This window comes from Agelaius tricolor, unplaced genomic scaffold (genome assembly GCF_023055355.1).
Source record: "Agelaius tricolor isolate 1412-34295 unplaced genomic scaffold, bAgeTri1.0.p SCAF_5, whole genome shotgun sequence".
In the NCBI taxonomy this organism is placed as follows: Eukaryota; Metazoa; Chordata; class Aves; order Passeriformes; family Icteridae; genus Agelaius; species Agelaius tricolor.
In genome coordinates, this window is record NW_027269265.1 from 10,185,802 (window position 1) to 10,213,037 (window position 27,236).

The following is a 27,236-nucleotide window of genomic DNA, read 5'->3' on the forward strand; positions in this document are numbered from 1 at the left end:
CTTTTCCTCCTGCTTCTTGTTTTTCAGGAGTGGCCTAAGAACACTCTCAAGCTTACAAAAACCCCACCCCCCAAAACACTTCATCACCCAGTTCTGCCTAATAAGTTTTGCCTAAAGTACCCCTTCAGTTATAAATTATTTAAGTTTGTATTAACCATGCAAAGCCTAATACTGTTATTCTGTTTTTTTTAGTTATATCCACGAATAAAACCTCGACAGCGAACCCTTGCTTGAATTCAGTTGTACAACAGTGCAGTACCATGCTGGTAACTGGAAACTTAGAACATACACTGGAGCCATCATTTTTGGTCATTTCACACAGAGAAATAAAACTATGATATTTAGTTTTAATGGTGCTTTCTCTTGTTAAATGGACAGCATCCATGATTTCCAAGATCTGCAGTTTGTAAACGAGGATTGTTTGTGTGACCAGCACTGAGGAGAAGAGCGATGCCTCCGCTGCCGCCAGTGCTGCGCCAGCTCTCGTCTCACACGGTGTTTTCAGTCAGAGTTCTGTGGTAGGAGCTTCCTTGTGTTCCATGTTCAGAGGTGTCATTTGCAGAGTGCAGATGCACTGTCCAGTTTGCTCCAACCCCCCACAGCAACTGTCCCATGTCGGGATTTTGGGTATTTCTGTTCCATACCAGTGAATGTTGAGTTCTCATTACCGATCAACTCTTTGGGTTCTAGGACACAAGATCTTCACCTGTTACATGCATAATTAAGTAGTTACCAAAGCTTGGTGAAGGCTGGGATTTTAGGTGGCAACATGGTAAACACTTAAATCCTAGTCTGGACAACCCAACGAAAGCTTTACCTAGTCTAGCATCTTGCAGTATTTGCATTTAGAATCAAGCTAGAGAACTAACAAAAACCAACAGTATTTGTACACTTCTCAAAGTCCCTACACAATATTTCACTTGGTGTTTTATTTTCTTATTATTCAGCTTACAGCACCGGTGTTACCTCTACGAATGTAAAGGTTCCCCTACTAACCCCCCGAGCTCATCCAGCCTGGACACAACAGTTAGTACTGAAGTTGCAGCAGCTTAAGGGATTTGTATGTCTGCAGGGATGAAAGTGCAATAGTTGAAAAGGGTAAGAGTCTGGTAAGGGTTATACTGTGTCACCTGAAGTCTGCCTGAGTCAGTCTAGAAGAAAATATGAAGGACTGGATAGAAGTAGAGAAAGAGGGTCGTGTAGATGCCAAGTCGAGGAGAAGAAAGAAACAAGGTTTAGAGAAGGATTTAAGAAAGGCAATAGCTTATTTGAGGACAGTTTCTGTGGTTCTTGGCAGCCTACAACTGCTGCCAAGGCAAGTTATGCAATAACCTATTCCACTACATTGTAGTTTCAAGCAAAAAAGAAAAACCCCACAAACAGGCACTTCACTGGAATTTTAATTGTACATTATTTTATATACCAAAAGCATATTTTGAATTTCCCGTTATAAGTTTTAGCCATATTTCTTGTAATTTTCTCCCATTTAACAGTATGCAATTTGATTAACTCTTCATGTACAAGTTCTGTGTATAATTTATATATCCATTTCTGCAGTGCTGTAACTTGCTTTTACCACAGGTCAGCATTAACTGTATATATTGTGGTGAAAAGTGAAAGGGTATTATTGTTGAAGAATTTGCTACATGAATGTGATGATTTCAAGAGCCTATGATACACTAATTCAGAGAACATGTAAATGTGCACAATAAAGTACTGCTAAGGCATGGCTGCATTCTCCACTCTCTTTATAGAGGTCTCGACAGCAGATGTGGCTTTGGTCAGAGTCTGCACGAAAACACTAATTGTAGCTTGCCAAGGTTACAGCTGTCAACCCACCTTTCCTCCTTGTTTTATCAGCTTCACTGAAGATGTGCTTACACACTAGTATCCCAGTATTCCAACTGGGAAAAGCTAAATTAGAACTAAAATTATTGTTTTCTTTAGAAAAAGTGAAAAATTTCACAGTTCAGAGACCATGGTGGCCATTACTAAAGAAGTTGTATATTACAAAATTAAATAACACCTCTTTTTTTAAATAAGTGAATTAATTTATTTGTACATTAAATTGTACACAATATTTGTACATTAAATTGTATACAATTTCAGATAGCATTACAGTTAGATTAACAAAAGCTCATTACCAAAAAAGAAAATACAAAACTAAAAATTATTCTGGAAGCTTATTACAGAAGTGAAGTTTCACGGTCAAGTTCATACAAGTCAAATTTGGTGGTATTCGGTGAAAAATTTAGATGTTTAAAATTAAATGTTTAAAAAAACTCACGTGATTTCTATAAAATCATATCTAAGGCAGATTTTTTTTTGTACATTGATTTTAAACATTTGGATAGAGGGAAAAACCTGAGATCTATACCCAAAAGCTATTCTCTGCAGAAGAGACATACACATTTGTTTGCTTCCTGTAGCAAACAGTATATATAATGGTTACTATAAAAGTTGTGCTGTACATTAGCTGTAGTGCAGGTCACTTTCATATTAAGTGCCAGTAAAGGCTTAACAAAATATACAAAGTCTTAAAAGGTGAGGTTGTTTAAAGCATTAACTGTATACATATTGCACACTACCGTGAATACTCATGGTTCCAAAAAATACTCACATTGCATTTGCCAGTTCTTACATAATGAACCATGCTGGAATGAGAGAGTCAAGAACAGCAAATATTTCCAGCTGTCAAATCAGCACAAAGTGAGAGGCAGGTCTGTGGAGGCTGGTGTCTGTGGGTGCCCTCAGGAGGCCACAGCTGCAGTTCTCACTGGTCCCGAGACTCATAGAGAAGTTTTGTTGCCTAACATAAAGGGAAAATGTTAACTAAAGGTTCACTTGCAGCCACCTTATCTACTTCCCACCCCTCCAAAAACCTCCTTTAAATCCAGGGCTTTAAATTCTTACTTTTCCTCCATCTGAGGCCTTTACTAGCATTGAGGAAGTGCTGAATGCACTTGCACAGTGATAGAAGTTTGAGCACACGGTGCTGAGCAGAGTAAAGGCTGGGGTAGGGGCACCTGGGGAGTTCCAAAATGGCAATAAAGCAGCAAAGAGCCACAAACCTGCCCATACACATTATAAATGACAGTTCTGATCAGCAACTGATCAGGTGACTGATTGGAGAGTGGCCTTGGTTTTTTCCCACCATAACTTTGATGTAGCAAATATGAACGCTCAGTTTCATTACCCATGCAAGGCCTAGCTCCAAAGATCAAACTCTTCCATTTCCAAAAATCAACAACTTCTTTGAACCTTCATGAAGCAGTAAAAATAATTAGCTGAACTTAGGGTCAAACGAGTATTTCATAGTGCACATTCTTTAGCCAGTAACAAAATCCAAGGAAGTTTAAAGCTAAATTCTTAGTTCTTTTCATCTAATAACATATATAAGATCTTGGAAAATCCTTCAGAGTACATAAACTCTTCAGTCTCTGAGCAGAAAGCTAAAGTCATGTTCATTACACCCAGCCATAGCTTCTGTTTTCTAAGCAACAAGGCCCTGAAGTCCTTGATAAAAAAATAATAGAAATATTCCTAAGGCTGAATGCTCTCTGTGGTGCTGCTGAACACCCTAGGTAAAGATTTTCTTCAGCCTTGTCTAAGTTTTGGCTGCTTTGCTTACCTTATGCATAGCTGCCAGCCAGGCTGCTGACAGCTTCTTGTTACAGCTGAAGTCTTCACCAGCAGTAAACTTCATCTGCATCACCTCCTCCGACCCCGGTACCTTGTACTGCAGGATCATTCCTATGGCACGAGTGTTGCCTCCTGAAAGGAGAAACAACATCTGGAACAGCAGTAGGTTTTACCAGCTAAGTAACACAACATTTTCCAGCTCATGAGTATGTTTGGAGAAATGTGCTCATTGCTCAGTTCAGAGCACAAGCATTTGCTGGATCGGAGGAGCTCATGACCACAGCTCGTAGTGCCAGCAGTGGAACCTGCAGCCTCATATTGCTTCAGTCTCTCTGCCAAGCACCAAGGCAGAACCTGCATCAGCCTTCAGGTAAAGCCACACACCTGGAACACCCTCATGATTTACTAGCACCATGTTAAGACACTGTTACCACAGTTTCATACAGTAGCCTGCAGTCTGTAGGCCTAGGGTCCAATCAAACTGATGGCAAAGCAGGGTCCTGCTGGATACAGTCTGACACAGCAGGCAGCAGTCCCTCCAAACCTGGCAAAGGTTGGAATGGTGCTTACATAAGGCTAGAGAACAGCTGGCAACATCATTTACTTCCTGAAGGAAATTGGTGCCAAAAATGCTGCTCTGCCAACAGCATGATAAGCGAGGTGTGTTTGTATCTCTCTTCCTGAGGCTGCAGAGATGAAGATAAACCAAAGCAAAAATACAGACATTCAATGAGAACTTTTAGAATGACAATTACTGTCATGACTTCCTGCAGCAGTGGAGCATAAACTAAGGTCTAGGAACAGCACTAGCATACAGAGGACACTTCTTACAAAGCTCTTTTTAGAAGTGTCTGCATGAGAGGGCTCCTGGAGGCTGTTACTGCAATATCTGAGGAGCCAAAACAAATCACAATCTAAGCCAAACTCAATCTAGTTAGTGCTGTTAATGCAGCCAACGCAATCAGAAGCCCACAGAAGGGTTTATAAAAGAGCTATTTTCTACTCTCCTAGGATAAATGGAAATTCAACTTCATCAATCGCTTCTCTGCACCTATGGTCAGAACAATGGATTAAGGGTCTACTGAAAGATAAACCAGGGGAAATCACACACCTACAACCTTGACCAGTTTGCCCATGTCTGGCATTACTAAGACAGAACACACCCTGCACAACAAAGAGGCCTTTCTTTTAAAGTTGTGTAAAAGCAAGCCAATAATTAACAGTTTCAGTGCAAAGCCTTTCCAGACAGCACACAGGGAGTATATTCATTTCTAGTATGCTCAATTCAGCAACCTGCCAAGCAGATATCTGTAACATTGTGTACTACTGCAGATAGCACTTCTCATCTCCCCTTCTCCCAGCATGGACAACAGCACTTTGGTCTAAAGAACACCTTGAGTACTTTAGTTCTCCTCCAGAGTGTTACAAAACATTCACTCTTGGTTTATTAAACAGACATATGGGAAGGAACAGATACATGTCAGACTCGAACATAACTCAGGTTGAGCAGCAATTATGGATCAAGCAAATAATCAGCACTGCAGAGGAGAAAGAGGTGAGGGGGCCATGACATGCTTGGGTGAGTCATGCTGAAAGGCACTGCAGATACCTTCAGTAACAGGCTGGCTCTCCAGGAGGCTGGTGTAAGTGTGAATATCTTTTTCTACCATCAACAAGGAAGGCAGGCAGAAAAGAGATAAAGCAATCAGAAGGGTAGTGAACAAAGAGTTACAGGAGCATTAAGTGGCTCAGCAATATACCTGGGTGATTTAAAAACCAAGGTAAGTTTATTCAAGTTAACATGCTGCACTGACTGAATAATGCACAGATGGGCTGTGCAATTAGAAAAACCCAGCAGTGACAGAAGTGCTGATAAAGAACAATTATTGAAATTCCTGACCTTGTTTGTTCTCATTTCAGTCAATTCATATTCAGGTTCATCCTGAAAAACTCTAAAATCTGGTAAGAGATGGGGCAGTAAGTTGCTGCACTCCAATTTAGATGTTACCAGTTTCATTTGGCCACCCCTTTGTCTTGAATGATATTAAGAAAAGATAGTTGAATTATTTACTCTCCCTCCCCCACTTCATTCTGTTAACAATGTTCGAAACAGTCAAGGCAAAATCTCAGCTGGATTCTGAAATGGAAGCTACTAAAGACTAACAGTTCCCTCCCATGAGCTCTTAAATCAGTAAATATTTGTACATACCCAAGAGAACAGGTGACAACCACCTTCACTCAGGTTTATCAAGAGGCTCTCCCACATTAAGGCTGTAGGGGAACTTCTCCATCTTTAGTGTTCCCCCAAATCCCAGCAGCCACATGGGACATTCTGAGAGCAGTTGTAACCAACACAGTTACACACTGACTGCATTGTCTAGCTCAGTAACTGCAGCTTCATTTTTTTTTCTTAATAGTTCATTTATATTAAAAGAAAAAAATTACCTCCAGGAGTAAATCCCTCTGTAAGTATCTGAACAGTTGAAATCTGTATAATTTCAATTTCATAATGGCTGTCTCCATCCAAAACCAGGTATCTACATAATAGAAGAAAAAGAGTTTTTTCACTTTTTTTTTCAACAATATCAAGTCCAAACCAGAGGAAAAAAATTAAACAATCTCTCAGTGACATTGTTTATCTGTTCTTTGGGGTGAGGAGGGATAGAAATCAAGTAGAAAATGTTACTTTTCATTGAAATTTCACCCTTCCAAGACATTCTGATCCACACTGTTAGTAAATTCAAGCAAACATTCCAGTATTGTTGGATCTACCCTTTCAGTCTGATTACTCTCTCCAATATCCTCAGGGCATGTTACTCTCATATTTTTTTTAAGTTATGTAAGAATAGAGCTGTAAGTACAACAATGCTATAGTTTACAAGTGCAGTTTCTATAAATCTTTCTCACCTCTGGTTGTTGGAAAGTCGACAAACCATGAGCTCAGATTTATCAGATGTTCCCAGAGTTACAAAGAATGTAGCACCTGGAAAGAAATGGTTTAGTATTCTAATACAGAATTCAAGAAGCAACATTCAAGTATCAGAAAGAACAGCTAACTTTGACTTACTAATACACTGAATTGAGTGAAATAAGAGAATAACTGAAATATTAAACTGATTAACATCACAAAACACTCAAGTATAAAAAGCTGATCTTTAATTATCATGTTCTGACTTACAGGACCTTTCACACATGCTATGCAATTTCTCCCATGTGTAGAAATGCAGATGATATCCAAGAGGAAGCTTTTAAAAATGAGAAGAGATTTGGAGGTGGCAAAGACAGGCAATTAAAGACCCTCTGTCATCACTGTAACACAAATGATTGTTTCTGTATTAAAAAAACCCATTTATTATCAGGATGTGACCTTCAATTCTATGCTTAAGAAACTGTAAAGACATCTCTTTTTCATTACTGAAGGCTGGCTCAGTCTTATTGTGAGGTCAATGAACTTCAGCTTTCATGTTGATTCTTCCCCCTGAAAACTGCTTTGGCAAGGGGAAGGTCACTGTTGCTACACTGGAGAAGTGACTCAGAGCTCCAAGCAGCCCTACACGCCCGACCCCTTTGCTTCCTGCATGCCTCATGTTCCCTGTATTACCCAATCCCAATACTGCTGGCCTGGGAAATGAAGAAAGTAACATCCAGCCCTGCCCAATGGTCTGCAATCCATCCCCATAACCTGAACCATGCAGCCCTGGAGTTTCACCTCCTTACTTGCCAGTTCACCCAGGCTCACTGACCCCCAGCACAGAGCCTGTGCTGCTGAAGTGAGACAGAGACAGCAGCACCAAGGCTGGAGAAGGACATTACAGCCACCACCACCACCTCTCTGACCACCATCTGTGGCTCTACAGCAAGTCAGAAACAACTTCACAACATGAAAGCAAACAGGACAAGCTTTAAAAAAACCTCCTCCGTTTAAAAGATGTGACTTAAAAACTCGTCTACGCCCTCATGGTAAAGCAGAGTGAAGAATGATTTATGTGCTCCAGGATGAGCACACTCCCTTCTGAAGCCAGATCTCCCCAGGAACAACATCCTTTCCCATCACATGTGGGGCTTAGCTCACCCATTATGCACACAGGCATCATGCTGAGAGATCATCAAAAGGCACTGAAGGATCACAGACTATTTTAAAAACCGAAGTTTCAGCTTTCTTAATGTAATTGGAACATGAATTACTGTATTGTGAAGGTTTAAACCTATGGAAAATTGAGTACTCATGATGATCTGCCATCAACCACAGCTGTAGGCCATGGACAAGATCAAAGCTCTCAGATGAAGCTTGAAACAAGCACTGTATCTTGTTTGAAAATGTTAAAATATTCTCTCAAGTATTTTTCATCCTTATTTAATGTAACAGAAGTATGGTTAAAAGATGCATTATTTCAAGGAAAATGCCAACTGCATTTTCATCTGTTCTCACAGGTATTAAGAATTAGTCTTTAATTAAATCACTCTTTGTCAAGACCAAGAAGTACAAGCTGAGAGGTGCAAACACTGACTATGAGGTGTGAACCTCTCTCTAAATAAACCCCTAACACAAAATCATCAACTGCAAAACAAGAGGAGCGACAAAGAGGAAACAAAACCACAGCTTGTTGGACAAGAAGCACTGCTCTTGCTGTTCACTGGAATTTGAATAAACACAACCAGGAGCCCCGGGTGCTTACCATTCATGAGCACTTTGAGCTGTTTGTCGTAGAACTCCGTCTCCTTCTGCGACACCAGGGCGCACTCGGCGCACTGCCGCACGGGGTCCACGAAGCACATGCGAGGCAGAGGCACTTTCTTACTGCAGCACTTGTCACAGAAACACTTCCCACACCTTCTGCAGTGATGCTAAAAGCACGAGAGAACACCTCCTTTACTTATTTACTAAGGAAACTAAGAGGTTACTACAAGTTTCTCAGGTGTGAAACATGCAAGCTGAGGGACAGGTAGAAGAAATTAACTGTTACAGGAATCTCTGAAGGTGGGACACAAAGGATTGAGTATAATATAAACAGCAGCACTCTAAGCCTTTGCTGGCACTCTCTAAAGATGCTTCTGGAGCAGAAAACACTGGAAAGGGCTTCTCTGGTGTCCAGGAAATCCTTCACCTCCCTGTCAATAAAAACCCATGAGAAGAGCAGTTTCCAGGTCCCTTCTCACTTCTGACAAAAGATCTTGGAGAACTTCAACTGAAGTTTCTATTCTTCTTCAACTAAAAATACTATTATTCTCTTTTAAAACTTATTCTCTTCTTCCCATGGGAAAAATATAAGAATCTTCATACTTAGAACCTAAAGCTATTCCATTTATCAGGAGTATCAGGCAGCACAGCACAAATCCAGTGAAGTTGTGAAACCAGACCGAGTATTGCAGTGTGTTTCACAGCCCCTAAATCTGCAACCAGTGGCCTGTGCTCCAGATCAGGGGTGTGACAGTGCCAGCAGATCTTCCTGATGCAAGTTCTCATGACAGAACAAGTACTCCCAGGCAAGCAGGAACTCATCTGTGGCTCAAAGCAAGCCTGAAAGTTTGATACAAGGAACTGATAACACTGCACTTTTGGTCAGTGTTAGGCTTTCCTTCCAAATGTTCTGCAAAATTCTCTGGAGTACCTATTTCCCAGGGCTACCTCCAATTGCTTCCCACAGCTAACACAAGGGAAACACAGCAGCTTGTCATCTGGTATAACATATGAGTGTGTCTGGCTTAAAATTTCTCCTTCCCTCTCCCACCAAACAATTAAATTAAAAAACATGAACTATGTCACTGCACTACAAGTCACACTTTCACATCTTTCTTCCCTTTTGTAAGCCTGTGCTAACAAAGTGTCAATGGAATTATACACAGGAATGATGTTCCCTCCTAAAAATCACTGCTGGCCTTCTTTGGAAGGGTGTTTTGTAGAATTCTCCATGTCATATTCTGCACACCAGTCTGCATTCCAGTGACCTCTTACCATTAATAAACAGAATGTAATGTTAGTGTTTTCTCTTCATCCAGTGAGCCTAATTATGTAGTTTACACTTTCTACTTTAATTGGAATTTCTCTCTTCCAAACTCAAGACAAATCCTGGTTTACTTTTCAAAATATGTCAATTTTAGTATTTTGCAACACTTACTGCTTCATATTTCATTAATTTATCTTACCTTTCTAGTTATGAAGTCAAATTTTGTATCACACTGCATACATCTCGGGCACTAGAAAACAGTAGAAATTAAGATTAGTCTACAATCTTTTTAAACCTTTAATTCTACCACCATATACAAAGAATGAGCTTCATATTATGCCCCATAAAGAAACACCTCCAACAAATTTCCATCCCTTATCTTTTCACCATGAATAGCTTTCATTTAATACTGATGTAGCAAAATAATGTCATCTCCATTTGCAAGACAAAAAAAAAAAAACCTGCCAAACTTCCCCCTAATGAACAGTGCATCCTGCCAGCAGGCAAAAGAACATCTCAGAATTATTTACCATTCTTGATAATGTTTGGCTATCTACACAGTCCCATATTCCAGAGTCAACTGGTTTTCTGTAAGTTGTCCTCACTTTACTCTACTACCATGCTCTGCTGACTCGCCAAAACATTGTTTACACAATTTAATGCTCTCAATACTCACACATTTTTGAAACATGCTAAGAGATACTTGGTTTTCTTCCAAGCCACCAAGACCTAATGCTTATTCCAGCTACAAAAAGTCACTTCCTGAAATATCTCTTTCCTAAAACAAACTTACACCCACACTCCTTTCAAAAAAAATGACAGAAAAAAATTGAAGGAGTTTCTCCCTTCCAACTAAGTAGAGTTTAAGGGGTGACAGCTCTGACTGTGTTAACAACCAGAAGAGATCAGTGACTGCTGGACAATCAAAATTTTCTGTGTAGAAAGTTACCTATGAAAGGGTTGATTCTCAACCCTTAGGTCACTGGATTTTCAACAAAACCTTACATCTTTTTATCTACCATATCAAGCCCCAGTGTCTGAGGCTTATTATAATGCAATTTTTGCTTTATTTACTAGCAAATATTAATGCAAAATTATGCCTGACAACTTACTCACAAGAACGTGGTTAGATCCTGTACTAGGTTATATAACTCCAGAAACTGAAATTCCTCAAACCAGACTATCTCAGACTACAGCAGAATGTCCTCTTCACCACATGCCCTGACCTGAGCAGGTGCTATTTGCTAAGCACACAGTAATCACCCTTTGCCTTTAATTAACATATTTCAATACTTAACCCTTTTCCTTCTATAAATCCCCTCAGGTTACAACAGCTTCTATTCAGGGACTTTTGCTCCTGCAGATAATCACTGTCACAAGTTCAACAGCTGCAGCCAAGAAAATATTATGGCAGCTAAATTAAAAATTCTCCAGAAATTTTTCATGTCCTTTTGAAGTGTAAGCTTGTTAATAATTGGTAATAGTTTATATGAAAGGCTCTTCTGTCTAAACAGACATTAACACATTAGACAGTAATGGCAGTCACTGTAGTGGAAGGTAAACACCTACTTGCAGAATTTGTTACAAGAAGCTGTTTCTAAATCCCACACAGAAGAGCACTGGAAGTGTTCCTGAATTGTTTTAACTAACACTGAACTGAGGCATCCAAACACATCTTTTTCACAATGGCTACAGAAAAGGTTGTTTCAACACTCACTGATAAATAATGGCAGCATGAAGCAATTCCAGCACACACCAGGTTTCACCTCTGTAACAAGCAGAACTCCACAGCCAATGTCATGTTCTGCTCTACCTGGTTTTAATTTTTGACATGGAGTTTAACAGCTTGCCTGGGAGCTGGACCTGGCAATAATTTTGGTATGCCTTCAATTTACCTGAGTTCTAATTAATTTTCTTGATGAAAATATTTGGGAGCTTTTTGGTTGAGTTTTGGTGGTGGTGGGGCTTTTTTAGTTCGCCTGGACTGGGTTTTCAGGGGGGTTAGGTTTTGGGGGTTTTGTTTGTTTGTTTTTTGCCAAAATGCAGAAAGCACAAGTCACAAGCTAGAGGGGGGAAAAAATTAAACCCAAACTCTTCTAACTGTTCTACATAGATTTCATACAGAATGCTATGCTAAACATAAAAGTGATTTTTAGGAAGGAACAAGATTATCCATCCTCTTACTTAACACAAACTATAGAAAAATATTTCTGAATTCCAGACCCATGATGATTGCCCTGCCTGATATAAACAGCAGTCCTAAATAAATCACAAGTCAAGTAGCACAGGGTAGCTGGCATTGCAAAATGAGATTTTCTTAGGAAAATGTTCTGACACAAGCAAGCTCAAGATACTGTTCCTTCAAGGTATTTCTGCTTTAAGTAACCAGAATGGAGTGAATTATTTGCTTTCTGCTTTATTTCTGCTTTGCCTGGGACAAGTTATTTATTGAGAACATCTTGAAAGGTGAATTTTTCCTATTCATCCATGCACTGACATAATCAGAGAGTGACTAGATTTTAATTAAGTTTCATTGCTTGGAGGGGTTTTATCACATTAACAGAGAAGGAAGCACAGTGTCCAAGTTACTTCTCATGTCTTCAAATAAAAAGATGTGAAGCAAGAAATTAAGTAAGAATTCATGTCAGAAGTACATTCATTTCATGTGCAGTCAAGCACCAATGCCAGGACCAGATTACTTTATCTAGAAAGAGGAAAATGGAAGAACATCCAACAGCTGTTGGATCTTGGCATTAATTTAAAAATACCAAGAGCTGGTTCATTGCAAACTTGTCATGGGTTGGCTCAAGTGTGAGAACTTATTTCCATAATCCCACAGATCCAGCCAGAGGTGAGAATCCCATGGATGGCCAGGAATCTATAGTTACACTTCACATGCTTTATTTGCATAAATAATAACAGAGTGATTCAAGAAGGGATGCATGGGAACCCCTGGCTGAGCTCCCTAACACAGGGAACCTCTGCAAAGGAGGAAGTCCAGGACATCCCACCTGGAGCACACCTGGCCAGAGGGGGAAAGCGCAGGATGCAAAGGCAGGGCAGGCAGAGCTCAGGTGCCCTGGCACTGCCTGAGCCTGGCTTGGCCAGGAGGGCTCAGCTCCCTCCTGCAGCCAGGGAGGGAACCCTCCCAGCACAGCTGTCAGCTCCTCTGCAGCACACAGTGCTCCTCAGCCACAGAAACATCTGGTGCACAGCTGGGTATCACAAGGGTTGGCCACCTCTGCAGGCAAACTGACACATCTCACTCCATTTCTAGTCCAAGGTTTCCTTAACAGAAATATCATCAATTGAGCTCTGCTGGTGATCAACAAAGAAATTCTGAGTCAGACAAGGCACATGCAGAGACCAACATTCTAAGCTCTGTCCTGGGTGTAATGATGCTCAGCAGAGACTTTCATAAATCCCCCTCAACTCATTACCTCTGCTACAAATAAGATTACTTTAAAAAGTAAACTTTTCAGCAGTCCTGCTCCAGCCTTGCATTTCAGATTCCTCATAGTTACTGATAGTTTAAGACTGTATAATCTTGTGATTAATAAAATTTAAAACTTAATTACATTTCAATGCTGTATAAGCTGCACAAAACTACCAACTGCCATAATTCTTAAGTGGCCTTAATTTAACAAAATAAGCCAGTTGACTCTTCTTGCATAAGAAAAATAAAATTACTGGATTTGTGAGTGTTACTGGCTGCACAGCAAAAGCCAATGGATTTGAAAAGCCAGACCAGAATTTGCTAATACCACTCAAGGTCTTGTCTTGGACATAGACCCTTCATTTTTAATTATGTCTGACATGGTACCAAGAGCAAGCATCTCAACTAATTCATTGCCTAGGTAACCCTGTATCTTTAAATTTAATTGTTCTTAACAAAAACATGGGATTTATAAGTTTCCCCATGTATCACACACCTGCTTTATTTAAGGCAAAAGTTTGCAACTTATTTGGCAATTGTTAACCAATGGGATGTCAGAGCTCTAACATACTTCCAGAAATCTAGTAAAAATATTTTTTTCTAGTAAGAAAATATTTTACTTCCAGAAATCTAGTAAAATAACTAACCACAAAATAACAATTTATAGTCTTAATCTTGCATAAACAAATGCATTTTAAATATTTACCTCTATCACACTTCCTCTCAATAGCAAATATCACTGAGCACATTCAGTCACAATTCAACACCCTCAGCCTATAGATCTGCACACTATATCAGACTGATGTATCTAAAATATACAGGCTCAATTCCCTCTATATATCCAACAAGTTTAAATAGATCCTACCACAGTCCCCAAACAATCTTTAGTTGAATTACACAGGACTTTCTGCCTGAAGAGATCCGAGGCAGTGGGAAAAGCTTTGTTATCCACTCCTCACCGAAGGAGGAGCACTCGGTATTCCCATGCAGAACAGACCCAGCACGTCCGGATCTGCCCAGGAACGCTCTGCGGGGTGACCCCGGCTGAAACCCACACTGCCCCAGCTAAAATAAATCTTCATTCCGCTCACATTTAAATGCGCTGGCGTGTGTCCACGCCACAGAACGCTGGCAATAAATAAATAAACCAACAATGGATTCTGTGTTGTATGTGCATCTGGGTGCGGCGGCTGGCAACAATCAACTCTCGTTACGCGAAATTAAAAATATCACCATCACGTCGTTTACTTAGTAAGTATTTAAAGCAAAGTTGACTGAAACAGACTGAGCTGTTTAACACCACGACCACTCGCACCAGGAGCCAGAAGGGCTCTTCTACCTCAGCCCTATTGCTTCAATAATTTATGCAATTTAGTTTTAAATGATAACCACCTTTATCCGCATTTAAAGCAACACTGCACAGCTCGCTACACTTTTCATCACCAATCGCTCGCGAATTTTCGCGCCGGGGCCGCACAGCGCTGAGGGGCGAGTGACAGCCCCGTCCCTGCGTCCTTTAACCCATCAACCCAAGGGAAGTGAAAAAGGGGAGGGAAAGGGAGGAAGGAACAAGGGGAAGGGAAGCGCGGCTCCCCTGCCGCCGGCGGTACCTCCTTGTCGGGCACCCAGGGCGGCTCGTCCAGGCCGAAGGGGCTGCGGGCGGCGCGGTGCTCGGGCACCATGCGCAGCCCGCTGGGGGAGCGCACCAGCTTCTTCGCGTCGCCGCCCGACATCTTCCCCCGCGCGCCGCCGCCGCCAAGGGACGGCCGCGCCGCCGCCCAATGGCCGCGCGGCGCTGCGCGACGGACACGGCACCCAACCAATGGAAAGTAGCGGCTCTCCGGCCCCGCCCACAGGCTCAGGGCTGCCAGCCAATCCTATTCCCCTCGGCGCGCTAGTCCCGCCTCCCTCGTGCCCCGCAACCCGGAAGCGAAGGGCCGCGTCGCCGAGTTCCAGGAAGCGGCACACCGAGCCCGGACCGCCGCGGCCGCGAGGGGCGGCTCCGCAGAGAGCGGCTCCGCAGAGAGGCCCCAGCGCCCGCCCGAGGCTCTGAGCCAGCCCAGCCCAGCCCGGCCCGGCCCCGCCGCTCCCGGCCGGCCCAGCGGGAGGGGAAGGAACGGCGCCCTGCCATTGGCTGTCCCGCCGGGGCAGTCACTGAAGGGAGCTCTGATTGGCCTGCGGCGGGCAGGCTGCTCGCTGATTGGCTGCACGGGCGGCGGGAGATTCGTGACTGCGTGAGGGCCCTGCGGCGGCGCCGTGCTCTGTCCGGCTGTCCGTGTGTCCGGCTGTCCGCCCCCCGCTCCCCCGGCCGCCGTCGGTCCCGTGGGACGCCCCTGGCTGCACCGTGGCCCGCTCCCGGTGTTTCGGTCTCCCCTGGGCCTCATCCATGGAGCGGCTCCCTGTGAGCGGAGCAATGGTTTGGAGCCCTTCAGTCGAGGGCCGTCGTAACCATGATTGATGTCGGTAAGTTTCGGCTTCTGAATTTTTTCAGAACGTTGCTTTAAATGGGTGTTACTTAATAGTAATTTGCTTGTCTTTTAGATTTATTCTGTTATTAGCACCCGTCACAACCTCTCCCCCCATGTTGAAAAAGGGATTGTTCATAAAGTCGTGTATGCTCATATAACCACCGGCTGTCTGCTGCAATCCTTCATAAATATATCAGAATAATGCTAAGAACCTCACAGTGCTTTCTAAGCAGCCATGGGGCTAAACTGTTTTTGTTTTGTACCAAAGTATTTAAAAAACTGTTTAAGGTCGTTACAAGAAACAAACAGATTTTAACAATTTAATATTAAATTTTCTTTTAGCTAATAAATGTATATTTGACTGTCCAATGCATGAATAATCCTGGGTCATCCTAAACTGCTCGAGTGTGAGATTTTTTTCTCTTAGAAAATGAAAGGCTCGTGTGAAGAGTGACAGGGCAGGAATAAATGCTCCAGCTAGCTTGTGAGCTGCACATAGAGCAAAAGCACTATGCAGAATTACAGGCAATTAAAACTAGCAGGAGCTCTTAACTGCAGGATTATTGGTTGGATTCTTTAATAGGATAAATGTAAACAGCCATCAGGGAAGACTTCTGCCAAAGGGCTGGATTAGAGAATAGCCAGGGTTGGAAGGGAGCTCTGGAGATGATCCAGCCCAGGCAGGCTCACCCAAAGCAGTGACACAGGAATGGTCCAGGTGGGTTTGGAATGTCCCTGTGGCCTTCCTGGGCAGCTGTTCCAGTGCTCTGCCCCCCTCAGTGTAAGAGCTCTTCTTCACCTTGAGCTGAAGCTGAAGAGAGTTTGGCTCCATCCTCTTGGCAGCACCTTTGGATTGTGATATGCATTGATGGGATCCCCTCTCTGTCTTCTCCTCTCCAGGCTCTCCTCAGCAGAGAGATGCTCCTGACCCCTCATCACCTTTGTGGCCTCTGCTGGGCCCCTTTGCAGTAGCTCCTTGTGTTTCTTGTGCTGGGGAGCCCAGAACTGAACTCAGCACTCCTGATGTGGCCTCACTTAGGGCTGATAGAGGGGGAGGATCACCTCCCTCAGCCTGCTGGCCACACTCTTCCAAATAAAATTATATCAATATATAAAATAATAATAATAGCAATAATTCTCATGATAACATAATAACCCCAGAATAATTGCTACTTCTCTAAGATAACTGATAAATCTATTGTTAAAAATAGGAAGAAAAAAAAAGTTCTGGAAACTTTTGACACTGATTTATGCCTATTTTTTTCTTGCCTGTGTCTATGATAAAAGCCACTTTAATCACAGATAATTATCTTTTATCACAGATAATTATCACAGATAATTATGGGATGTGCTGCTCATTGCTGTGCTGTGTGAAAAGATGGACTGGGACCAGTTTGACTTGAACCCTAAAACAATTGCTGCCCTGAAAAAAGGTAATTTAATTTGCCATTGTCTCCAACAGATCTGTCACCACAGTGACATCCTTGACATAATTGTGTGTTTGTGGGTATAAGCAGGCAGATGAACACTTACATTTTAGAACTGTAATTAAGTATTTCATGAAGAAGTTTTCTGAGTAATTAGAAGTGTTGGGTTTTGCCAATGCTTCAATAATAAAATAAATTTCCAAACAATTTTACAGCTTGTGTTGGTACATTCCACGTGAGTGTTGCCTGCCCACCGTACAAAACCCCAAGTAAATGAGAATTACAAACTGGGAAAACTTTGCTGTGTAAGACAGCCCAAAATATTTATAACAATTCCTCTTGTTTCAGCTGACATAAAATCAGTAAAAGAGATTTTAAACCTGTCTGGAGCAGACTTGCAGAGGTTGATGAAGCTCTCCAGTGCAGACATCCAGTGCCTGCTGAAAACAGTCTCTCACACACTGAGGAGGAGCAGCATGGTCACAGGTAATGCAGTCAGGGCATAAAAAATCTTCTATCTAAAGCTCAGAATAACTATCACTGGGAGAAATTGTGGCTCCTCAATGACATAGGAATGTGGGTTTAAAATGAGAATAGAAGAAGTGTTTTAATTGTGCTGTAGTGAATGATTTAACTATGCTAAGGACAGCTCCCTGGGGGTAAATGGAAGTGAATGGGTGTCATTTTCAGGATTGAACCTGCTTGAAACAGGACAAAGTGTTTCTCCAGTCTGAAACACTTAAACACAGGAACAAAATATTTCCTTTTTCTTTCACACTCTCTTCCTCTCTCTCACTATTCTCCTTTTGGACTAAGACTAGTTGAAAAATTTATATCATATATTAAAAGCTTCATAAACTGCTTTGTCATAAACACCTCATTCCAAAACAAGCAGGACCTAATAGCTCCTTCTGCACAAATTCTTAATGACAAATCTGTATTTAAAACCTATTTTCTTGTGATTGCATGTGTCTTCAGGCTTTGACCAGATGCCTGCTGTGCTGTTTTGTACTCTGCTACTTCTGTTTCCATAATGGCTGTGCTTGAACCTTTGCTGTCAAAATCCTCTCAGAGTGTAACTTTCCTCAGGGACACCTTAAAGGCAGAGAAAGGAAAAAAGAGTTTGAGAGGAGGAAAGAACTCAGTGTAAATTATCAATCTTTGTACAGATACTCAGCAGCAGAACTCTCATGGGGAGAGAGGTGGGGAAGACCAGGCTGAATTAGGGAAATTCTCCATCAACAAAGCAAGCATCCCTTGTAGGGATAAACCTTGTATACAGCATCTATTTTGTATCATTGTGTGTTGGAAAAATAATAAATGAAACTACCTTTTTCTTTTTCTTTTTTTTTTTTTCTTTTCAATCATTAAAACCACTCCCAAACCCTGCAGCACTTCAGCTCTACCAAGATAAAGATCATTTCACCTCCCAGCACCAGAAGCTGAGCCTGGGATGTTCAGTGCTGGACAGCTTGCTAAAAGGAGGCATTCCTCTGGTGGGAATCACAGAGCTTGCTGGGGAGAGTTCTGCTGGGAAGACTCAGATTAGTTTACAGCTGTGCCTGTGTGTGCAGTACCCTTACAAGTATGGTGGCTTAGAGTCTGGTAAGTGCTGAACTAAACCTGGCTTCAGTTCCCATCTGAGGGAATACACTGTCCTCAGGAGCCTCATCCAGGCAGGTGCACAGGCCCAGTGCATGAATAACTTCAGCAGGAGGCCAGCTAGTGACTAATGTGTGTTTGCAGAGAGAAAAGCTGTGCACATCCTGCAGCACAACTTAACTTAATTCACAACTCCTGTTGGCTGTTGTTTGCCTGTCTGCCACTCTGGGTTCAACTCAACACACTCTCAAACAATGTAAGAGAAGTGGTGCTGTCCTGAGAGCTCACTGGCTCCTCAGGTCAGCAGAACAGCTCAGCAGATAACTTTCTACAAACATCTTGGATCTATGGTATATATTCCCTAGCTGGGGATTTCAAATTTCAAAGATTATTTGTTTTGATAACAATAGTTGTACTGATTTACAGAGGAAAAACAATGGAAATTTAATTGAAGAAAGGTAACCTTGTTTTGTACCTGTGATTTTCCTGGGTTTACCAAAGTATACAGGTTTATTCTTTGATTTGAGTATGGTATTTTTACCCTTCTGTCATATTAATCTAACTCCCTTTTTTTTTTTTTTTTTTTTTTTTTTTTTTTTTTTTTTTTTTTTTACTATTGCTGCCATAGAAAGAGAGGAAGCCTGTGTCACTTCTGAGAATTTTGGTAGTCTGCCTTAGGTGTGTTTTGCCTGTGGCCTTGCTGCTCCTTCCACACAGCACTGGCTTTATCTGGCAGCTCAGTGGCTCCTTGTGGGGAAACTTACTCATTTCTTGAACTATATCCACCCACGTGGAAAAATCATGGACTGTACAAATTGAGATCTTGCTTAAAGGGCTGTGAGTAGCCCATGGCTTACATTACATGATGTCATTAATCAGAGCAGAAGCAATTATATTTTGTTCTGTTCCTTTGTGTGCTGCTGCTCACTGCTGCACATAGTTTAAATACATTTTTATCCATGATCCAGCACTTCTTCCTGTTTGTGTTGAAATCAAGGAACAAAGGAAGGTGCCCAACACCCTACTGGCACTCTTGTGTTGAGCCTCCTGTGAGAAATACAGCAATTACAGCTTAGGTTAAATGTGAGGAGTTTTATCCTTTAGGAAACTTGAGGAGAACAGCAATGCTTAGAAACTCTCACAGAACTCTGCACTACCAGTGGAAGATTTTGCTACTGATTTAAAATTATCTCTATATTATTATTATCCCTCCCTGCATTGTATTTTTTTACTGATTAGAAACTTCTCTTCTCATAAGTGGTGATGTTGAAATACATTTCTTTAAACAGTTACTTCATTTAATTTAGTGCTAGTCTTGTTTGTAATTCTCAGGGCAAGGAGGTTGGCAGCAAAGAAATGCTGAAAGTAAACAAAGGCCTCCTTTGCCTCCAGGATATCTTTCTGCTGTTCTAGGAATGTCAGTTGTGTTCAGTTGTGTTGGCTGAATTTATTTTATATGCCCATATTCATAAGTAATATGTGAATATAATGGAACAAATTAATATCTTTATTAGAATTCTGAATTAGAAAATAATGTTTGCTACTGATTCTTGGTAACAAACTGGTTTGGTGCCTGACAGATTATGATCATAGGAAGGAACATTTTTTCTTTTTGAGGTTGGGGGGTTTTAGTAGGTTTTATTCCTGTTTGGTTGATTTTTGCTGGTATTTTTTTGTCAATGACCAGCATAACACATTTATTGGCCTAAATAACAGATTTGATGAAATTGCTGATTTCTGTTTGGGTTTTGTTGGACTCGTGACTGTGTTTTCAGTGTCCTGAATGTTGCAATGGATCAAAACTATGGATCAAAATACAATTATTTAATCAATGGAGCATCAATCTATCTAGAAATGCAAATCTGCATCTGGAAGAACCCCAGTGACTATGAAATCTGAAGAAATGGACATTCCACCCTTTTTAAGTAAACCAAGGAGAGGACAAGTGACCTCCTGCTTAAGGCAGGTCTGGTTTTCAGAAAGCAGATGATTTCCCTGTGAGCCCACAATTCATAGTAGAGAAATCCCTGGTTTTCAGCATTAAAGCAACACTGTGCAAAAGGCAGTCAGCTTAAATAAGCATGGTAGCTGAGAAGGCCAGAAGGTTTTACTGAGGAGCTGTTGTCTCAACACAAGTTAGCACAGGTTTTTAGCATGAAATTCCTAATGCTGTGGTTTGGATTTCTGGCTGAAGCAGGCAGACTGTGCAGTGTCACTCTGTGGGTTGGATAAAGTGTGATACTCCTGATCCCAAGGGCAGGGGATCAGGTGCTCCACAGCTGTGCACAGTGAGTGTCACCCAGTGGTGAGTACAAATCCGGTTCTCCCAGCTGGTGGTGAAGAAAGGAGCAGGAATCTGCAGGAGAGTCACAGAAGTGGGGTTTTTGTTCATCACTGATTCAACATGGTTACAAAATAATCAAACAAACATGGATTTCCAAATCTGTGTGTGTAGCTTTTCAATGCAGAATGTCTGCCATAACATGTGTGCTGTTAAGAAAACTGTGTGTGTAAGAGCCCTGTGGTTTCCTTGGCTACAGGAGCTGTCTACATTTGTACAGAAGATGTTTTCCCAAGCAAACGTTTGCAGCAGCTCATAGACCAACAGCACAAGCTGCGTGCAGATGTTCCAGCTGAAATCATACAGAAGATCAGATTTGGAAACAATATTTTTGTTGAGCAGGTAGCAGACCTGGTAAGTAGTAGCACAAAGAATGTTTCTAAGACTCTTGATCAATGTGGATTTGAGGCAGTATTTTACTGCTAAGGTCATTAGAGCAGCACAGTTTGTAACTGGTTTGGAACACTTTAAGATAGTCTCATGTCCTGAGTGTTTCAGTGAGAACCACTCCTTCCCCAGGTAGGCTGAGAAAGTTGGGGCTGTTCAGCCTGGAGAAGAAAAGGTCGCTCCTATGGGGACCTCACAGGAGCCTTCCAGTATCTGAAGAAGCTGCAGGGAGGCTGGAGAGGGACTCTCTGTCAGGACATGTGGACAGGGCAAGGGTACAAACTGAAAGAGGGGAAATTTAGATATTAGGAAGAAATTCTTTACTGTGGGGGTGCTGAGATACTGGAAGAGGTTGCTCAGAGAAACTGTGGATGCCCCATCCCAGGCAGTGTTTAAGGCCAGGATGGATGTGGCTCTGAGCAACCTGGTGTGGTGGGAGGTGTCCCTGCCCATGGTAGGGGGTTGGGACTGGATGATTTTGAAGGTCCATTCCAACCCCTTAACATTAAATAACTCCATGAAAACAGAACAGTTTAGGAGTGTAGTACTACACCTTTGAGATTTAAAAGTATCAGTGAAGTCAGAGCTGCAGGTAAATGCAGGTTGCAGTTTTGTCTCTTCCTCAGTACACCAGATGTGGTTACTGGTGAGACTCAGAGATCTACCAGCTGCCTTCATGATTCAGAACTCCCTGAGCTCATGTGCAGTGGTTGCTGTAGCTCAGTCTCCTGATGTCCAGCAGGGCTCTTTGCCCTGTGTCACTGTCCCTGTGTGTGTGTGTGGCAGGACACGTTCCAGCAGTGCCTGACAAGGAGGCTGTCCCTGCTGCTGGCCCGGGGCATGGCGCGCCTCGTGCTCATCGACTCCATGGCCGCGCTGTTCCGCGCCGAGTTCGGCCCGGCTGACGCTGCCCTCAAGGCTCGATACCTGCAGGCCTTTGGGGCTCAGCTGCACAGCTTGAGCACCAGGTTCAGGACTCCCATCGTGTGCATTAACCAGGTATGGTATCCCATGGCTTCTTATCTGTAGGGACTGCTTGATAAACGGCTGGAGGGTGATGGAACAATCTGTGTAAATGCAGATTTCATGGTGCTGTATTTACCACCGACAGTTGATGACTGATGGAAACTGAAGCTTCCTTAAACTGATGTACTTTAGTAAATGTTAACTACTCAAAGTTTATTACTTAAACTTTTATAGGCTGTTAATTGTAGGGAGACAGAATATAAGAAAATAAAGGTAGTATAGAAAGTAATCTTACCCCTAAGGAGTTGCAGCTGAGCCAATTATTGGAGATTAGGAACAGACCTGACTTTAACAGGCCACAGCTGTAGCCAATGAGAAGAGCACTATAAAAGAGTGGGTTGGCTGGTTGAGAGGGGAACTGGAGTTGGTTGGCTAATGTGAGAAGGAGGCTGTGCTTAGAGGAACTGCCTACAAGAAGCGTCAAGGAGGTATGAAACCCTTGCAATAAGGACACAACAATATGGAACCTTTGCAATATAATGACAAAAGTTAATGCTCTCAAAAGTTGTCCGCTAAAGCTAACAGAAATAGGTAGATGTAGCAACTGCACAGAGCATCAAAGGAAAATAACAGAGTTCTTACCACTGGCTTCAAATGCCATTGTCAGGAGGATTGCCCTGGGAGCTCTGCAGGCAGTTATATTCCAGGAGACAGTGAAGTACCAGGGACTTTGCTGCATTTCTGTGGAACTCAGCACTTTTGTGTGATTGCTGAGATTATTGAAGCACTAAAGTGCATGCACTGACTTGAGCTGGACCAAAACAAGCTCACAATGACACTGGTCACAAAGAGGTTTCTTTTGAGAAAACAAGGCAAGACACTGCTCTTAGTCTGCTCACAAGTTGAAGGAGCATCTGAATGCCAGAGGTGAAGCATTCACACTCCAGTGTGGCCTTGGAAGGGGTAAGTCAATGTGCAGGCAGGCCACAGAGAAACTTCAGAGGTAGTGAAATCATTGAGAACAGGGCACTTTTGGGAGATCTGGGCTTTTGTACTTTTTTTCTCCAGCTACAGCACTGGAACAGTTTTGTGAATGTGGGGGATTTGTTTGTGGTTTGGGTTTATTTTTTAACAAACAAGGCATCCATCTAGTAGTAATTTAATTAATGTAAGCTGTACCTTGCTAAGTAGTTCTAACACTACAAACTCAGCTTGTGATTCCCAAATCCATCTTAGTTTGCCTTGAAAGAATAAGTGTTTTCTAACTTGGCTTAATATATGCTCTGATAACTTGGATTTTCTTGCCTTGGTTCCCTTCCCTGCCCTCGTGCTTGCTGAATACAAACCCAGAACCCCAGGTCAGCTGCAAATCTGTTTTTGTGCTCCAGGTGACGGATGCAGTGAGTGAGTCAGAAGCTGCTCAGTGCAGTTGCAGGTGAGTCACCCACACAGAGTGACAATGTCAAACACAGCAGCTCTGAACCATTCTGATCTTTGTCACTCCAGGGTAGGCTATAAAGTCATGTGAGGAGCACTGGGGCATCTACCCAGCAATGCTGGATTTGCTGGAGATCAGCACTAGCTCATACTGTGAAGGGGAAGAAACTGTCATACACATTTACATTTAATCCCTGATCACAAGTTAGCAGGAAAAATTCTCTGGAGTTAATGGCCTGAGTACCTGCTGACACAAGAGTATTTCTGCATCTTGTCTCTGATGTAACTGCATGCACCTTCTGTCTGCTTAAAAAATACAGCAACCAAACCCTAGCAGCTGGCTGTGTTAGTAAGCTAAGAAAAAACCCAAAATAGTATCTTCTGACACCAAGATAATAACAGGATTCAAATGTACATATTTGTTGTTTGAATCCTAACTATAACCTTGATTTACTGCATAAATTGGGTGCTACATAAATGGGCTTTTGTGAGAAGTTCACTCTGTTCTTCAGATTCTGGAACTAACACAGAACAAGAATAAGGTTCAATTATTATTTTTCCCTGGTTATCTTGTATTTATTTTACTGGAGAAATTGCACTTTTTCCAGGAAACCTTGAGTTGAAAGTCACACAAATGCAGTCTTCTGTTTACCCACCATTTCTAAATATACCTGCAAATGGAATCCAAGGCCAACAGTTACACACTTCAGATATTAAAAGTTCAACCATTTTTCTCGTGTGGTTTTCCTGTTGCAAGAGAGGCCTGTCCAGATGGAGGCAGGTATTCCCCCCTAGCTGTAGTTGAAAGAATGACAGCTGTTCTGTACAGAATCACTTCTCCTCCAGCTGTTTCCTTGCCACAGGAAGAACATAAGTTTTGTGAGTAACCCTGTCACCTGTCTTCAAGGACCCATAGTTTTCAGTATATCTTAGAAAAACAATACACGATGCCTTCTAGTGCAGTTTGGTTACAACAGAAGGTATTTCCTGTGAAATCCATGCATGCAGAAATGTGTCATACTTCCCTTCCAGGGTAGTGGGCAGCAGAGTCACTCCAGCCCTTGGGATAACCTGGTCCAACCAGCTGCTGATGAGGCTGATGGCCCGGCGGCTGTGGCTGCCTGGCCACTCCCCTGCAGCGGCGGCACCCGGCCCTGGCAGCCGCAGGACTTTAAGTGTTGTGTTTGCTCCTCATCTTCCTCCATCCTTCTGCTACTATACAGTACAGCTGGAAGGTGTAAAAGGAATCAAGTAACACTTGTGCATAGTAAAAAAATGCTGCTCCAAAAATGTACCAGGGCTTTGCTTTCAGGAAGAATTACTGGTGAAATGCAATTGTTCCTAGATGAGAGAAACTGATGGTGAGGTATACGAGCAATGGTGTGGCTACATTTAGCCTTGTCTGCATTGTGCAAGATGATCTTTTTACTCTTGGATATTCAGCTTTTCCTTGTGAGATGAATGTCCTGGAGGTTCTGAAGGAAAGGGAAGCTGTGGGTAGGTGGAGGCTGCACAGTAGAGTGGGATGTAGCAATCCCCATGATGTCTAATTTTATTTTAATAGCATGCTCCTCTAGAAACAGCATTTACTGTAGTTTTGTACCCTGTTTCCAGACCCAACAGGACTTGAAATTCAAGCAGTTTATGTTGCCTGCTGGTGGTTCTGGGTCTCATGCTGCCAATTAAGGATAGCCATTCTTTGTCACAAAGCAGCTGTCCTATTTTAAAACCATTTGTTATTAAGATTTTAATGAAAATAATCCCATAAAGGTACTTTAACATCTACTGTAAGAATTAAAATTGCACTGCCTTTGTACTAGATGACTGTATCTAGCTTCATAGCACTCTTTAAAATTTTTAATGGTTCATTTCCACTCTTTTCCTGCTTTCCAGTCCCTTCCCTTCATAGCAAAAGCCTCTTTAGTCTCCTTTATTTGAAGGACAGCAAACCACATCCCCTGTTCTCTTTGCCCATTGCTGAAGCTGTGTAGCCTCAGGGCAAGCTCTCTGTGCTCTCCCTGGTGCTCTGCCCTGCTCTGTGTTTTGCTAAATCAGCATTCTTCATGGCTTGCTGGATTGCTGCTTCTCATGTCCTGTGTCCCTGCTGCTGGGCTCTCAGCTCAGCCATGATCCTGAAGGGCACCTTCAGCTCTTTTCATCCATTCAGATGCTACTGCTCTTCTGAGGTGATCTTTTGTTCAGTTACAGCTTCACAGGGTTTTGTTCCTGTCTTTTTGCTATTTCTCACATTTTTCTGCTGTCCTCAGACCACTGCCATGACACCCACTCTTCCTATGGCTGAATTTTTCCTTTGCTCTGTTCCATGTGAAAGCAAGCCAGGTGAAGTGACACTGTCCAGAGGCCTCTGTTGTGTGGCTGCTCTCAGCAGTGAGTGATGCTCACTTGTATCACACACTCATGGAGCTCTCCCCTTTGCCCTCCTCCTGCTGCTGGCCCAGACAGGAACTCCACATCTTTCTGTGGGGTGACATTGCTCAGGTCTCTTTTGGCCAGGACCCCTGTGTTTGTGAAGCAGCTGCCTCCTCTGCTTGTCCCCAGTCATGCTCCTTCAGGACATTCATCCTCTTTCCATGTGGAAGCATGCAGCTGGGTAGCTGAAAGCTTTGTCTGGCTGTAAACTGCCTCAGCTGGAACTGTGGCAGATTTCTCAAGGGACAACTGAGTATGACTCAAGGAAAAGAGACCCTGAGTGACTGCCTGGGGAAGTTCCAGAGGAGAACAGGCACAGCTTGAAGCTGAAGGAAGGAGAGTGTAAGCAAGCAGAAAGGATGAGTTGCTTTCAGTGCCTTCTGCAACCCCTTCAGATGTCTCAGGGGCCCTTGTGCAAATAGCACAAGTTGTGTCTAAATAATTTTTCTAAAATGTCTTAATTCTCTGTATTTGGAAATGACCTCACAGCTTCTTTTAATAAAATCCAACCAGGAAGCTTTGTGTCCTCCAAGGAAAAAGTGACAAGCAGGGCCACCTCCTCCCTCAAACCCTTACCCCTTCTGTGCCTCCTCCCTAATAACTTCAATAAAGGTCAACTAATGCAGCACAGGTGCCACTCCAGTTCTCTTCTGTTCCTGCCCTTTGCAGCTGGGCTGCAACTGCAGCCAAGGCAATGCTCATCCCATTGTGCTGCCTGGGAAAAGCAGCCACAGAGATGCAGCTGCTTCATGGAGTCATCAAACTCTACCTGGATATTCATTTACAGAAGAGCCTCAGCAAATGCTGGGCTCCAATCCCAGGAGTTTGCCTTGCTGTGAGCCATGTCCAGAACAGTGTGAAACCTCTGAAGGCTCAGTCATATTTTGATATTTTGATCAAAATATGAGTCAGTGATATTTTGATCACCCTTTTTTTGCAACTTGCAATTGCTTTCTGGAACAGCCCTGACGTGTTATAAGTCACAGATGGGTCTGCAATCAAAGTTTCAGTTTACCTGGTGAAAAAGACTTTTACCAAGAAACAAGGAACATTTTGCCTGCTCAAGTGTTGTGTCATTACCCCATTGGTTTGTTGGTTATTTCTCTCCAGCTGAGTCAGAGTACATTGCAGTTTGTCTCCTGGCTCATGAGCACA

General features: G+C 42.5%; 3 protein-coding genes and 1 long non-coding RNA gene across 9 annotated transcripts in view; 2 read left to right on the forward strand and 2 right to left on the reverse strand.

The window, feature by feature from the left end:
* The window catches only part of PPP1R13B (protein phosphatase 1 regulatory subunit 13B), a 69,222-nt gene extending 67,495 nt beyond the window's left edge, over positions 1-1,727 (forward strand). For all 5 annotated transcript variants that reach the window (XM_071426336.1, XM_071426334.1, XM_071426337.1 and 2 more), the window contains one exon: positions 193-1,727. In XM_071426336.1, coding sequence (XP_071282437.1) covers positions 193-234 — 42 coding nt within the window. In that variant the 3' untranslated portion in view covers positions 235-1,727. The remainder of the gene's footprint in view (positions 1-192) is intronic.
* LOC139589734 (uncharacterized) overlaps positions 1-19,232 on the reverse strand; it is a 79,735-nt gene extending 60,503 nt beyond the window's left edge. The window contains exon 1 of the long non-coding RNA XR_011679100.1: positions 19,084-19,232. This is a non-coding gene — a long non-coding RNA (uncharacterized lncRNA). The remainder of the gene's footprint in view (positions 1-19,083) is intronic.
* ZFYVE21 (zinc finger FYVE-type containing 21) lies at positions 334-14,814 on the reverse strand. 2 transcript variants are annotated; one of them, XM_071426351.1, is made up of 8 exons: positions 14,634-14,814; positions 9,787-9,837; positions 8,319-8,487; positions 6,550-6,625; positions 6,088-6,179; positions 5,252-5,305; positions 3,632-3,774; positions 334-2,809 (listed from the first exon to the last, which is right to left on the reverse strand). In XM_071426351.1, exons 1-8 carry the CDS (start codon positions 14,754-14,756, stop codon positions 2,774-2,776), a joined length of 744 nt encoding a protein of 247 aa, XP_071282452.1. In that variant the 5' UTR covers positions 14,757-14,814; the 3' UTR covers positions 334-2,773. The 2 variants fall into 2 exon arrangements, with proteins under 2 accessions (XP_071282452.1, XP_071282453.1); XM_071426352.1 differs by lacking the exon at positions 5,252-5,305 and having other exon boundaries at positions 14,634-14,811.
* XRCC3 (X-ray repair cross complementing 3) lies at positions 14,953-25,470 on the forward strand. Its single transcript, XM_071426350.1, has 8 exons — positions 14,953-15,486; positions 16,814-16,924; positions 17,267-17,404; positions 18,311-18,523; positions 21,061-21,215; positions 22,035-22,247; positions 23,603-23,649; positions 24,684-25,470. The coding sequence occupies exons 2-8, from the start codon at positions 16,870-16,872 to the stop codon at positions 24,904-24,906; spliced, it is 1,044 nt and encodes a 347-aa protein (XP_071282451.1). The 5' UTR covers positions 14,953-15,486; positions 16,814-16,869; the 3' UTR covers positions 24,907-25,470.
* Positions 25,471-27,236: the final 1,766 nt, after the last annotated feature.

What these genes read in the sequence shown, in the direction of transcription:
- ZFYVE21 (XM_071426351.1), bottom strand. Translation starts at nt 14,756, where the DNA reads ATGTCGGGCGGCGACGCGAAGAAGCTGGTGCGCTCCCCCAGCGGGCTG. An exon ending in CCTGGGTGCCCGACAAGGAG is followed by an intron (nt 9,838 to 14,633) that starts GTACCGCCGGCG and finishes ACTGTTTTCTAG; the next exon opens with TGCCCGAGATGTATGCAGTG. An exon ending in CGACTTTCCAACAACCAGAG is followed by an intron (nt 6,180 to 6,549) that starts GTGAGAAAGATT and finishes TCTATTATGTAG; the next exon opens with ATACCTGGTTTTGGATGGAG.
- XRCC3 (XM_071426350.1), top strand. Translation starts at nt 16,870, where the DNA reads ATGGACTGGGACCAGTTTGACTTGAACCCTAAAACAATTGCTGCCCTG. An exon ending in CCATCGTGTGCATTAACCAG is followed by an intron (nt 22,248 to 23,602) that starts GTATGGTATCCC and finishes TTTGTGCTCCAG; the next exon opens with GTGACGGATGCAGTGAGTGA. An exon ending in GCTGCTCAGTGCAGTTGCAG is followed by an intron (nt 23,650 to 24,683) that starts GTGAGTCACCCA and finishes CTTCCCTTCCAG; the next exon opens with GGTAGTGGGCAGCAGAGTCA.